The following is a 13,749-nucleotide window of genomic DNA, read 5'->3' as shown; positions in this document are numbered from 1 at the left end:
GACTTTGTTCCTAGTTTAAAATCGACTTTGTTCCTCGTTTAAAATCGACTTTGTTCCGAGCGTAAAATCGACTTTGTTCCCAGCTTACAATCGACTTTGTTCCTAGCTTACAATCGACTTTGTTCCTAGTTTAAAATCGACTTTGTTCGTAGTTTAAAATCGACTTTGTTCGTAGTTTAAAATCGACTTTGTTCCGAGCTTACAATCGACTTTGTACCTAGTTTAAAATCGACTTTGTTCCTAGCTTACAATCGACTTTGTTCCTAGTTTAAAATCGACTTTGTTCCTAGCTTACAATCGACTTTGTTCCTCGTTTAAAATCGACTTTGTTCCGAGTTTAAAATCGACTTTGTTCCTAGTTTAAAATCGACTTTGTTCCTAGTTTAAAATCGACTTTGTTCCGAGTTTAAAATCGACTTTGTTCCGAGCTTAAAATCGACTTTGTTCCTTTTTTAAAATCGACTTTGTTCTTGTTTTAAAATCGACTTTGTTCCTATTTTAAAATCGACTTTGTTCCTGTTTTAAAATCGACTTTGTTCCTCTTTTAAAATCGACTTTGTTCCTGTTTTAAAATCGACTTTGTTCCTATTTTAAAATCGACTTTGTTCCTCGTTTAAAATCGACTTTGTTCCTCGTTTAAAATCGACTTTGTTCCTAGTTTAAAATCGACTTTGTTCCTTGTTTAAAATCGACTTTGTTCCTAGTTTAAAATCGACTTTGTTCCTAGATTAAAATCGACTTTGTTCCTAGTTTAAAATCGGATTTGTTCCTATTTTAAAATCGACTTTGTTCCTAGTTTAAAATCGACTTTGTTCCTCGTTTAAAATCGACTTTGTTCGTAGTTTAAAATCGACTTTGTTCCTAGTTTAAAATCGACTTTGTTCCTAGTTTAAAATCGACTTTGTTCCTAGTTTAAAATAGACTTTGTTCCTTGCTTAAAATCGACTTTTTTCCTCGTTTAAAATCGACTTTGTTCCTAGTTTAAAATCGACTTTGTTCCAAGATTAAAATCGACTTTGTTCCTTGTTTAAAATCGACTTTGTTCGTAGTTTAAAATCGACTTTGTTCCTAGTTTAAAATCGACTTTGTTCCTAGTTTAAAATCGACTTTGTTCCTAGCTTACAATCGACTTTGTTCCTAGTTTAAAATCGACTTTGTTCCTAGCTTACAATCGACTTTGTTCCTCGTTTAAAATCGACTTTGTTCTGAGTTTAAAATCGACTTTGTTCCGAGTTTAAAATCGACCTTGTTCCTAGTTTAAAATCGACTTTGTTCCTCGTTTAAAATCGACTTTGTTCCTCGTTTAAAATCGACTTTGTTCCTCGTTTAAAATCGACTTTGTTCCTATTTTAAAATCGACTTTGTTCCTAGTTTAAAATCGACTTTGTTCCTAGTTTAAAATCGACTTTGTTCCTATTTTAAAATCGACTTTGTTCCTAGTTTAAAATCGACTTTGTTCCTATTTTAAAATCGACTTTGTTCCTCGTTTAAAATCGACTTTGTTCCTCGTTTAAAATCGACTTTGTTCCTCGTTTAAAATCGACTTTGTTCCTAGTTTAAAATCGACTTTGTTCCTAGTTTAAAATCGACTTTGTTCCTCGTTTAAAATCGACTTTGTTCCTATTTTAAAATCGACTTTGTTCCTAGTTTAAAATCGACTGTTCCTAGTTTAAAATCGACTTTGTTCCTATTTTAAAATCGACTTTGTGCCTAGTTTAAAATCGACTTTGTTCCTAGTTTAAAATCGACTTTGTTCCTATTTTAAAATCGACTTTGTTCCTAGTTTAAAATCGACTTTGTTCCTCGTTTAAAATCGACTTTGTTCCTAGTTTAAAATCGACTTTGTTCCGAGTTTAAAATCGACTTTGTTCCGAGTTTAAAATCGACTTTGTTCCGAGTTTAAAATCGACCTTGTTCCTAGTTTAAAATCGACTTTGTTCCTCGTTTAAAATCGACTTTGTTCCTCGTTTAAAATCGACTTTGTTCCTCGTTTAAAATCGACTTTGTTCCTATTTTAAAATCGACTTTGTTCCTCGTTTAAAATCGACTTTGTTCCTATTTTAAAATCGACTTTGTTCCTAGTTTAAAATCGACTTTGTTCCTAGTTTAAAATCGACTTTGTTCCTATTTTAAAATCGACTTTGTTCCTAGTTTAAAATCGACTTTGTTCCTATTTTAAAATCGACTTTGTTCCTCGTTTAAAATCGACTTTGTTCCTCGTTTAAAATCGACTTTGTTCCTCGTTTAAAATCGACTTTGTTCCTCGTTTAAAATCGACTTTGTTCCGAGCGTAAAATCGACTTTGTTCCCAGCTTACAATCGACTTTGTTCCTAGCTTACAATCGACTTTGTTCCTAGTTTAAAATCGACTTTGTTCGTAGTTTAAAATCGACTTTGTTCGTAGTTTAAAATCGACTTTGTTCCTAGTTTAAAATCGACTTTATTCGTAGTTTAAAATCGACTTTGTTCCTAGTTTAAAATCGACTTTGTTCGTAGTTTCAAATCGACTTTGTTCCGAGCTTACAATCGACTTTGTTCCTAGTTTAAAATCGACTTTGTTCCTAGCTTACAATCGACTTTGTTCCTAGTTTAAAATCGACTTTGTTCCTAGCTTACAATCGACTTTGTTCCTCGTTTAAAATCGACTTTGTTCCGAGTTTAAAATCGACTTTGTTCCTAGTTTAAAATCGACTTTGTTCCTAGTTTAAAATCGACTTTGTTCCGAGTTTAAAATCGACTTTGTTCCGAGCTTAAAATCGACTTTGTTCCTTTTTTAAAATCGACTTTGTTCTTGTTTTAAAATCGACTTTGTTCCTATTTTAAAATCGACTTTGTTCCTGTTTTAAAATCGACTTTGTTCCTCTTTTAAAATCGACTTTGTTCCTGTTTTAAAATCGACTTTGTTCCTATTTTAAAATCGACTTTGTTCCTCGTTTAAAATCGACTTTGTTCCTCGTTTAAAATCGACTTTGTTCCTAGTTTAAAATCGACTTTGTTCCTCGTTTAAAATCGACTTTGTTCCTAGTTTAAAATCGACTTTGTTCCTAGATTAAAATCGACTTTGTTCCTAGTTTAAAATCGACTTTGTTCCTATTTTAAAATCGACTTTGTTCCTGTTTTAAAATCGACTTTGTTCCTATTTTAAAATCGACTTTGTTCCTAGTTTAAAATCGACTTTGTTCCTCGTTTAAAATCGACTTTGTTTGTAGTTTAAAATCGACTTTGTTCCTAGTTTAAAATCGACTTTGTTCCTAGTTTAAAATCGACTTTGTTCCTAGTTTAAAATAGACTTTGTTCCTTGCTTAAAATCGACTTTTTTCCTCGTTTAATAATCGACTTTGTTCCTAGTTTAAAATCGACTTTGTTCCAAGATTAAAATCGACTTTGTTCCTTGTTTAAAATCGACTTTGTTCCTAGTTTAAAATCGACTTTGTTCCTCGTTTAAAATCGACTTTGTTCCTAGTTTAAAATCGACTTTGTTCCTAGATTAAAATCGACTTTGTTCCTAGTTTAAAATCGACTTTGTTCCTATTTTAAAATCGACTTTGTTCCTAGTTTAAAATCGACTTTGTTCCTAGATTAAAATCGACTTTGTTCCGAGTTTAAAATCGACTTTGTTCCGAGTTTAAAATCGACTTTGTTCCGAGCGTAAAATCGACTTTGTTCCTACCTTACAATCGACTTTGTTCTTAGCTTACAATCGACTTTGTTCCTAGTTTAAAATCGACTTTGTTCGTAGTTTAAAATCGACTTTGTTCGTAGTTTAAAATCGACTTTGTTCCTAGTTTAAAATCGACTTTGTTCGTAGTTTAAAATCGACTTTGTTCCTAGATTAAAATCGACTTTGTTCGTAGTTTAAAATCGACTTTGTTCCGAGCTTACAATCGACTTTGTTCCTAGTTTAAAATCGACTTTGTTCCTAGCTTACAATCGACTTTGTTCCTAGTTTAAAATCGACTTTGTTCCTAGCTTACAATCGACTTTGTTCCTCGTTTAAAATCGACTTTGTTCCTAGTTTAAAATCGACTTTGTTCCTAGTTTAAAATCGACTTTGTTCCTTGTTTAAAATCGACTTTGTTCCTAGTTTAAAATCGACTTTGTTCCGAGTTTAAAATCGACTTTGTTCCTAGCTTAAAATCGACTTTGTTCCTTTTTTAAAATCGACTTTGTTCTTGTTTTAAAATCGACTTTGTTCCTATTTTAAAATCGACTTTGTTCCTGTTTTAAAATCGACTTTGTTCCTATTTTAAAATCGACTTTGTTCCTGTTTTAAAATCGACTTTGTTCCTATTTTAAAATCGACTTTGTTCCTCGTTTAAAATCGACTTTGTTCCTAGTTTAAAATCGACTTTGTTCCTAGTTTAAAATCGACTTTGTTCCTCGTTTAAAATCGACTTTGTTCCTAGTTTAAAATCGACTTTGTTCCTAGTTTAAAATCGACTTTGTTCCGAGTTTGAAATCGACTTTGTTCCTATTTTTAAATCGACTTTGTTCCTAGTTTAAAATCGACTTTGTTCCTAGTTTAAAATCGACTTTGTTCCTCGTTTAAAATCGACTTTGTTCCTAGTTTAAAATCGACTTTGTTCCTAGATTAAAATCGACTTTGTTCCTAGTTTAAAATCGACTTTGTTCCTATTTTAAAATCGACTTTGTTCCTAGTTTAAAATCGACTTTGTTCCTAGTTTAAAATCGACTTTGTTCCTAGTTTAAAATCGACTTTGTTCGTAGTTTAAAATCGACTTTGTTCCTAGTTTAAAATCGACTTTGTTCCTAGTTTAAAATAGACTTTGTTCCTTGCTTAAAATCGACTTTTTTCCTCGTTTAAAATCGACTTTGTTCCTAGTTTAAAATCGACTTTGTTCCAAGATTAAAATCGACTTTGTTCCTTGTTTAAAATCGACTTTGTTCCTCGTTTAAAATCGACTTTGTTCCTCGTTTAAAATCGACTTTGTTCCTAGTTTAAAATCGACTTTGTTCCTAGATTAAAATCGACTTTGTTCCTAGTTTAAAATCGACTTTGTTCCTATTTTAAAATCGACTTTGTTCCTAGTTTAAAATCGACTTTGTTCCTAGATTAAAATCGACTTTGTTCCTCGTTTAAAATCGACTTTGTTCCTATTTTAAAATCGACTTTGTTCCTAGTTTAAAATCGACTTTGTTCCTAGTTTAAAATCGACTTTGTTCGTAGTTTAAAATCGACTTTGTTCCTAGTTTAAAATCGACTTTGTTCCTAGTTTAAAATAGACTTTGTTCCTTGCTTAAAATCGACTTTGTTCCTAGTTTAAAATAGACTTTGTTCCTCGTTTAAAATCGACTTTGTTCCTAGCTTAAAATCGACTTTGTTCATAGTTTGAAACCGACTTTGTTCCTCGTTTAAAATCGACTTTGTTCCTAGTTTAAAATCGACTTTGTTCCTAGTTTAAAATCGACTTTGTTCCGAGCTTACAATCGACTTTGTTCCTTCTTTAAAATCCACTTTGTTCCTAGCTTAAAATCGACTTTGTTCCTAGCTTAAAACCGACTTTGTTCCGAGTTTAAAACCAAGATGTTTCCCTGAACACGGGCAAGATCTGAACAAAAATATCTTCTTTTTTTTAACTCATAATTTTGGGGCTCCCCTGAAGTTTGGGCCTTAGGCCCAGGCCTAGTTGGCCTATGCGGTATTCTGGTCGTGTGTGTGTGTGTGTGTGTGTGTGTGTGTGTGTGTGTGTGTGTGTGTGTGTGTGTGTGTGTGTGTGCATGCGTTAGGTGACTTAAAATGTACTAAACATTTACATTTTTGTTGGAAAGCCCTTTATTATATGTACATGTATATTTTCATGTATATACCTATGGGACAAGTCTTGTGCTGTCTGAAAACTCATGAATTCCTGTAACAAGTGATTCAATTTGAAATTTATCCTACAATCCTGTATCGCACCTTTAATTTTCCTTGCATTGCAGCCCCCAGCCTCCTCCACCACCCGAAGCTCCGTGGGATGAATTGGTGTCCAGCGTTGTGCATCTCACAGCCGATTCGTTCAGAGCCGTCCTGAAGAAGAAGAAGCATGGCCTAGTCATGTTTTATGCACCATGTGAGCTGGTAGCTCGGTGAACGATGAGTTGCTTCTTGTGTTCATTATTTTTTTTTCATGCTGCATTACTTTTCTTTAATTTTTGTTTTTTGTTTTTAACAAGTCAACTATTCATTGTGTATACGGCCTGTCACACATGAGAAAATTGGGAAAGTGTGGAGGTTGGTGAAATGCGAGCGGAAAGAGAGGTTGGCAACGTGTTATCAAAATGCTACATTTTACCGTACAGGTGTTATGCACATAACCAAACTCTTTATCTTCTTGATTTAATTCTGCATGTTGGTTTCCTCTTTTATTTCTGTTATTTAACATATTTTTGTGTCCTCTGTTAATCGCAGGGTGCTTCCATTGCAAACAAGCCAAACCCCATTTTACCGCGGCAGCTGGACAACTAGAAGGTGATCGCAAGGTACTGATATTAGCGTCGAGGCCCACAGCCCAAGGGTGTAAAAATGTCCGATGCTATTCACCAAGACGACCATGCTGTGCATGAGACTGTGTCAGCAACATGATTCACCAAATGATTGGGGTGTTCTCGTTGAGTCAAGTGAGAGTGCTTTTCGGAGCATACGTACCAGATGGAGAGTTTGTATGCGATGCATTTACAGGCAACAGACCCAGTGTCTGTGCCCGGTAATCAATGTCTATCTGATGCTGTGAGTACCAGGGCATCCACTGCACAATGTTGGTTATATCTACCCTCATCCTTGGTGGTACTTGCTTCCACTACCAATCTTGGTTGTAATCCAAGTTGCTTGCATAAACACATGACTCGGTATTATAACTTCCTCTTTACTCCAATTAGCCAATGACGTGCAAATGCAGAATTGAAAACGCCATGGGTTATGTATCCGATCCGAAGAACCATAATTTGTTAGAGTGTTGCTTCTGCCAAAGCAGTTTTTTGGCATGTGGTCATGCTGGGCGGTGTGCCATCCCTCTCCCAGCAGTAGCTAGGGCAGGAATTTGTACTTTGTCCATGGTGCCGGCAATAGCTCATCTACTCTTCACACAGGACACCGTTGGAGCTTTAATGTTCGCCAACTTTTGCCGGTAGACAGGACGCCAGTTTTATGTCCATCCGTCGGACGGAAGGAACAGGCATTGATGAAACACCCTGCCTGTGAAACACCGGGATGACAGTTTTTATCTGGGTTGGGATTTTTTTGTATTATATATATATATATATATTTATTGTTACGGACCGTGGATAAGATGTTGGTTTTTGCCGAGCGGAGGCCCCGCGGCCCTAACAGTTACCCCGACTAACCCGATTCCCGAACGTTGGCCGGATCGCGCCACAGATATTCAATATGGAAAAGACAAAAGCGACACGGATGTGAAGAAGAAGAAGAAGACAAAAAAAGTTGGCAATACTACTAAATTTATTCCTATTATTTACATGCTCAAAGTAACCAAGGAAGAAGGAAAGATAAGAAAATAATTTACAGAAGATATTAGACAGTGCAACGCTAGCTTATACAAACTTAATTAACCCAGGGACAGAACAAACAAAACAAACTCACGTACACAAGAAGGATGGAAAGGCAGGAGGTGGATGGCTGGAGGGAAAGGAAGGTCCAAGGGTGCTGCAGCACGATCGGCGCGTTGGGCAGCCGCCGTTCCTTCGCGGCCCCGCTCCAAACTGCCGTCCAGGCCCCAAGCTGCTGTATCTGAAGCTGCTGTGGCTGCTGCTCCTGCTGCGTGGACGTCGCGTGCTTTGCCAGGACTCGTCTGGTCCAACCACACAACTGAACAACGTGCTTGCTTCTTGCCCAACTCTCTTGCTTGGTCCAACTTTGGCAAGCAAGGCGACGAATAGCAGGCGTTGTGCTTCCCTCGATGATCTCTCTGGATGATCTCTCTCGATGATCTCTTTTGGACAAGAATCGCTGCTGGATGCTCTTTTTGGATGATCTCCTTAATGTTCTCTCTGGATGATCTCTCTAATGTTCTCTCTGGATGATCTCTCTTCTACTGCAGGACCTTGCGCGCGCGCTTTTTATAGCGCCTCCGGCGATCAAGCCGCCGGCCTTTAGGACACGCCCATCGGTGTGCTCACCTCGGCCCTGATTGGTTGGCACGGCCCTCTAGCTCCGCCCTTGATGACGATGGGCGGGCACGCCTTTCTTCCCCGACCCGAGCACATGTTCAATGGTGGTTTTGGAGGGGATGTAATTGGCAATCGAGGCTTGGCAATGATGAAAGGGGAAAGTGAAAGGAATCTACTCTATTTCACTTGGTGCAATGGAGTGTCATCTTAATGGGAGACAAGGCCTTACCCTAATACACATAATAAAGATATAACTATCAACCAGGGGGAAATCTATGATTGGCTGACGTGTATGCTTTATGGACTAATTATGGGACGCCCTTTGACCTTTACACAACACTGGAGGCAGGAGGGTCCAGAATCAAGCAATATTAATAAAACACACAATAAAAAAAATACAATCCTCATATCCACAACAATATATATATATAAATATATATATATATATATATATATATATATATATATATATATATGTATGTATGTATGTATGTATGTATGTATATATATATATATATATATATATATATATATATATATATATATATATATATATATATATATATATAAAAATATATATATATATATATATATATACACATACATACATATACATACATACATACATACATACATACATACATATATATATATATATATATATATATATATATATATATATATATATATATATATATACGTGTATTATGATTGGTGTAAATCATGACAACACAGCAACTCAGGTACAGTCATTAACCTCACCTAAAATAAGCCCGTTCCTCTGTGACGACCTCGTATATAGTCACGTGAAAAAGTAAGTACACCCCATGTAAAGTTTTGACTTTTTCAACATATTTCAACATACAGCTATTTGATCTTCATTTCAACAATATTGATAGATAAAGGTGATATAATATAACAAATATCATGAAACATTTACATTTTGTAGTCCATTGTATAATTTAAATAAACATAAATGCAAATTTCGCATGTGGAAAAAGTAAGTACACCCCATGAAATGTTTTTAAAATCTTTTTAACATATGTGGACATATCAATATTTGATCTTCATTTAAACAGTATCTATAGACACCGGTGATCTAATATTGAACAAAAAACAATGAAAAATTGACTTTGCAATAATTTATTCAACAAAAAATTGTTGCACAGCATGCACAATTGCATGCACAGCTTGTTTCAAATCCCCCCACAACATCTCAATGGGATTTTGATCTGGGCTTTGACTTGGCCATTCCAGAACCCTCCATTTCTTTCTTTTCAGCCATTCCTTGGTGGATGTACTGGTATGTTTAGGGTCATTGACATGTTGCAAGGTCCACCTTCGGTTGAGCTTAAACTCTCCGAAAGATGGCCTCATATTATCCTCAAGCACCCTCTGGTACAATGAAGAATTCATAGTGGATTCTATGATGGTGAGCTGCCCAGGCCCTGATGCAGCAAAGCTGCCCCAAACCATAATATTTCCACCACCATGCTTTACAGTTGGTATCAGGTTCTTGTGGTCAAATGCTGTCTTTGGTTTTCACCAAACATGTCTTCTGGTACTGTGGCCAAATAGCTCCACCTTTGACTCATCTGTCCAGAGCACATTGTTCCAGAAGTGCTGGTCATTGCATGGGTGTTCATTGGCAAACTTTAGTCTTGCCCTGATGTTCTTTCTGGACAGCAAAGGTTTCCTCCTGGCACACCTCCCATGTAGATCAAATTTGTGCAGCCTCTTTGTAATGGTAGACTCGTGCACTTTGACATCAACAGTGGCAAGAGCTACCTGGAGGTCCCGTGATGACATTCTAGGGTTCTTAGAGACTTCTTTCAGCATCTTGCGGCCTGCTCTCGGGCTGAACTTGCTGGGGCGGCCTGGCCTGAACAAGTTGGCAGTTGTTTGGAATCTTCTCCACTTGTAGATGATCTTCTGGACAGTGGAATGATTGATTTCAAATTGTTTGGAGATCTTTTTAAATCCCTTCCCAGACTTGTAGGCATCTATAACCTTCTTTCTGAAGGCCTCAGAGAGCTCTTTTGATCTGGGCATGTGACGCTGCACACTTCAACAACAAAGAGCAAACCAAACTAAATGTCTGAGGTTTAAATAAGACAGGTTCCTCCAAGATCCTCTCTGACGATGTTCTAATCATTTGCACCTGAGCTGGTGCACCTGATTCTAATTTTAGGTATTTGAAGTAGTGATAAATGTAGGGGTGTACTTACTTTTTCCACCTGTGAAATTTGCATTTATGTTTATTTAAATTATACAATGGACTACAAAATGTAAATGTTTCATGATATTTGTTATATTATATCACCTTTATCTATCAATATTGTTGAAATGAAGATCAAATAGCTGTATGTTGAAATATGTTGAAAAAGTCCAAACTTTACATGGGGTGTACTTACTTTTTCACGAGACTATATACGAGGTCGTCACAGAGGAACGGGCTTATTTTAGGTGAGGTTAATGACTGTACCTGAGTTGCTGTGTTGTCATGATTTACACCAATCATAATACAAACAATTATTTCGCACAAATTTATTTGTCGTGTTTGTGATATTACATTTTATAAACAATTTAGGTTGAAAAAATATATAAAATTCAAGAAAGAACCCCTCAGGACATACATAGGGATTGGTAGGTGCAGACTGGAAGTTTGGGACGATTACGCCTCACCACCACAAAATTCAAAACACCTCACCACCACAAAATCAAAACACCTCACCACCAAGCAATTCAAAACACCTCACCACCACATAATTAAAACACCTCACCACCAAGCAATTCAAAACACCTCACCACCACATAATTAAAAACAACTCATCACCAAGTAATTGAAAACACCTCACCACCACAAAATTCAAAACACCTCACCACCACAAAATCAAAACACCTCACCGCCAAGTAATTCAAAATACCTCACCACCACATAATTCAAAACACCTTACCACCACAAAATTCAAAACACCTCACCACCATGAAATTAAAAACAACTCACCACCAAGTAATTCAAAACACCTCACCACCACATAATTAAAAACACCTCACCACCACAAAATTCAAAACACCTCACCACCACAAAATCAAAACACCTCACCGCCAAGTAATTCAAAATACCTCACCACCACATAATTCAAAACACCTTACCACCACAAAATTCAAAACACCTCACCACCATGAAATTAAAAACAACTCACCACCAAGTAATTCAAAACACCTCACCACCACTTAATTCAAAACACCTCACCACCACAAAATTCAAAACACCTCACCACCACAAAATCAAAACACCTCACCGCCAAGTAATTCAAAATACCTCACCACCACATAATTCAAAACACCTTACCACCACAAAATTCAAAACACCTCACCACCACAAAATCAAAACACCTCACCGCCAAGTAATTCAAAATACTTCACCACCACATAATTCAAAACACCTTACCACCACAAAATTCAAAACACCTCACCACCACAAAATCAAAACACCTCACCGCCAAGTAATTCAAAATACTTCACCACCACATAATTCAAAACACCTCACCACCATGAAATTAAAAACACCTCACCACCATGAAATTAAAAACAACTCACCACCAAGTAATTGAAACACCTCACCACCACAAAATTCAAAACACCTCACCACCACAAAATCAAAACACCTCACCACCAAGCAATTCAAAACACCTCACCACCACATAATTAAAAACAACTCATCACCAAGTAATTGAAAACACCTCACCACCACAAAATTCAAAACACCTCACCACCACAAAATCAAAACACCTCACCGCCAAGTAATTCAAAATACCTCACCACCACATAATTCAAAACACCTTACCACCACAAAATTCAAAACACCTCACCACCATGAAATTAAAAACAACTCACCACCAAGTAATTCAAAACACCTCACCACCACTTAATTCAAAACACCTCACCACCAAGTAATTCAAAACACCTCACCACCAAGTAATTCAAAACACCTCACCACCAAGTAATTCAAAACACCTCGCCACCAAGTAATTCAAAACACCTCACCACCATGAAATTAAAAACAACTCACCACCGAGTAATTGAAAACACCTCACCACCACAAAATTCAAAACACCTCACCACCAAGTAATTCAAAACACCTCACCACCATGAAATTAAAAACAACTCGCCACCGAGTAATTGAAAACACCTCACCACCACATAATTCAAACCACCTCACCACCAAGTAATTCAAAACACCTCACCACCAAGTAATTCAAAACACCTTACCACCAAGTAAGTCAAAACACCTCGCCACCAAGTAATTCAAAACACCTCACCACCAAGTAATTCAAAACACCTCACCACCATGAAATTAAAAACAACTCGCCACCGAGTAATTGAAAACACCTCACCACCACATAATTCAAACCACCTCACCACCAAGTAATTCAAAACACCTCACCACCAAGTAATTCAAAACACCTCACCACCAAGTAATTCAAAACACCTCACCACCAAGTAATTCAAAACACCTCACCACCATGAAATTAAAAACAACTCACCACCGAGTAATTGAAAACACCTCACCACCACATAATTCAAACCACCTCACCACCAAGTAATTCAAAACACCTCACCACCAAGTAATTCAAAACACCTTACCACCAAGTAATTCAAAATACCTCACCACCACATAATTCAAAACACCTCACCACCAAGTAATTCAAAACACCTCTCCACCAAGTAATTCAAAACACCTCACCACCAAGTAATTCAAAATACCTCACCACCACATAATTCAAAACACCTCACCACCACAAAATTCAAAACACCTCACCACCATGAAATTAAAAACACCTCACCACCATGAAATTCAAAACACCTCACCACCAAGTAAATCAAAACACCTCACCACCAAGTAATTCAAAATACCTCACCACCATGAAATTAAAAACACCTCACCACCATGAAATTCAAAACACCTCACCACCAAGTAAATCAAAACACCTCAACACCATGTTATTAAAAACACTTCACAACCTGAGTTACTGTTTAATAGCGTGAGTTACTTTTACTTGCACATCAATTTATTACCAACCAATTGACACCCTGGAACAAATGTTTGGATGATGCCATCTGGAATCTGGCATCGTCAAGGATACAACATGCCCAACTTGGTTTGGCTTCTTCGTGTCCCAAAATCTACAACATGCAGCATCTTTCCCTCTGTACTATGATCCATTTATTTTTTGATCAAACTCTGAGATGAACATGGTAGCTGTCGAGCTCGCCTGTCATTCCAGCAAAATCCACCGCTCTGTAGTATAGATCAGCTTTTCCTCCAAAAAATCTCGTTTTCTTCCAAAAAATCTCGTTTTCTTCCAAAAAATCTCGTTTTCCTCCAAAAAGTCTCGTTTTCCTCCAAAAAGTCTCGTTTTCTTCCAAAAAATCTCGTTTTCTTCCAAAAAATCTCGTTTTCCTCCAAAAAAGTCGTTTTCCTCCAAAAAAATCTCGTTTTCCTCCAAAAAGTCTCGTTTTCTTCCAAAAAATCTCGTTTTCCTCCAAAAAATCTCGTTTTCCTCCAAAAAAAATCTCGTTTTCCTCCAAAAAATCTCGTTTTCCTCCAATAAATCT

General features: G+C 36.8%; 1 protein-coding gene across 1 annotated transcript in view; it reads left to right on the top strand.

Moving 5' to 3' along the window:
• The window catches only part of LOC144894093 (protein disulfide-isomerase A5-like), an 87,924-nt gene that overhangs the window by 71,304 nt on the left and 2,871 nt on the right, over window positions 1-13,749 (top strand). The window contains exons 11-12 of the mRNA XM_078786112.1: window positions 5,944-6,074; window positions 6,413-6,483. Coding sequence (XP_078642238.1) covers window positions 5,944-6,074; window positions 6,413-6,483 — 202 coding nt within the window. The remainder of the gene's footprint in view (window positions 1-5,943; window positions 6,075-6,412; window positions 6,484-13,749) is intronic.

This window comes from Myxine glutinosa, chromosome 10 (genome assembly GCF_964187855.1).
Source record: "Myxine glutinosa chromosome 10, kmMyxGlut1.1, whole genome shotgun sequence".
In the NCBI taxonomy this organism is placed as follows: Eukaryota; Metazoa; Chordata; class Myxini; order Myxiniformes; family Myxinidae; genus Myxine; species Myxine glutinosa.
Note: the sequence above shows the minus strand (reverse complement) of the source record. Positions and strands in the feature narration are given on the sequence as shown.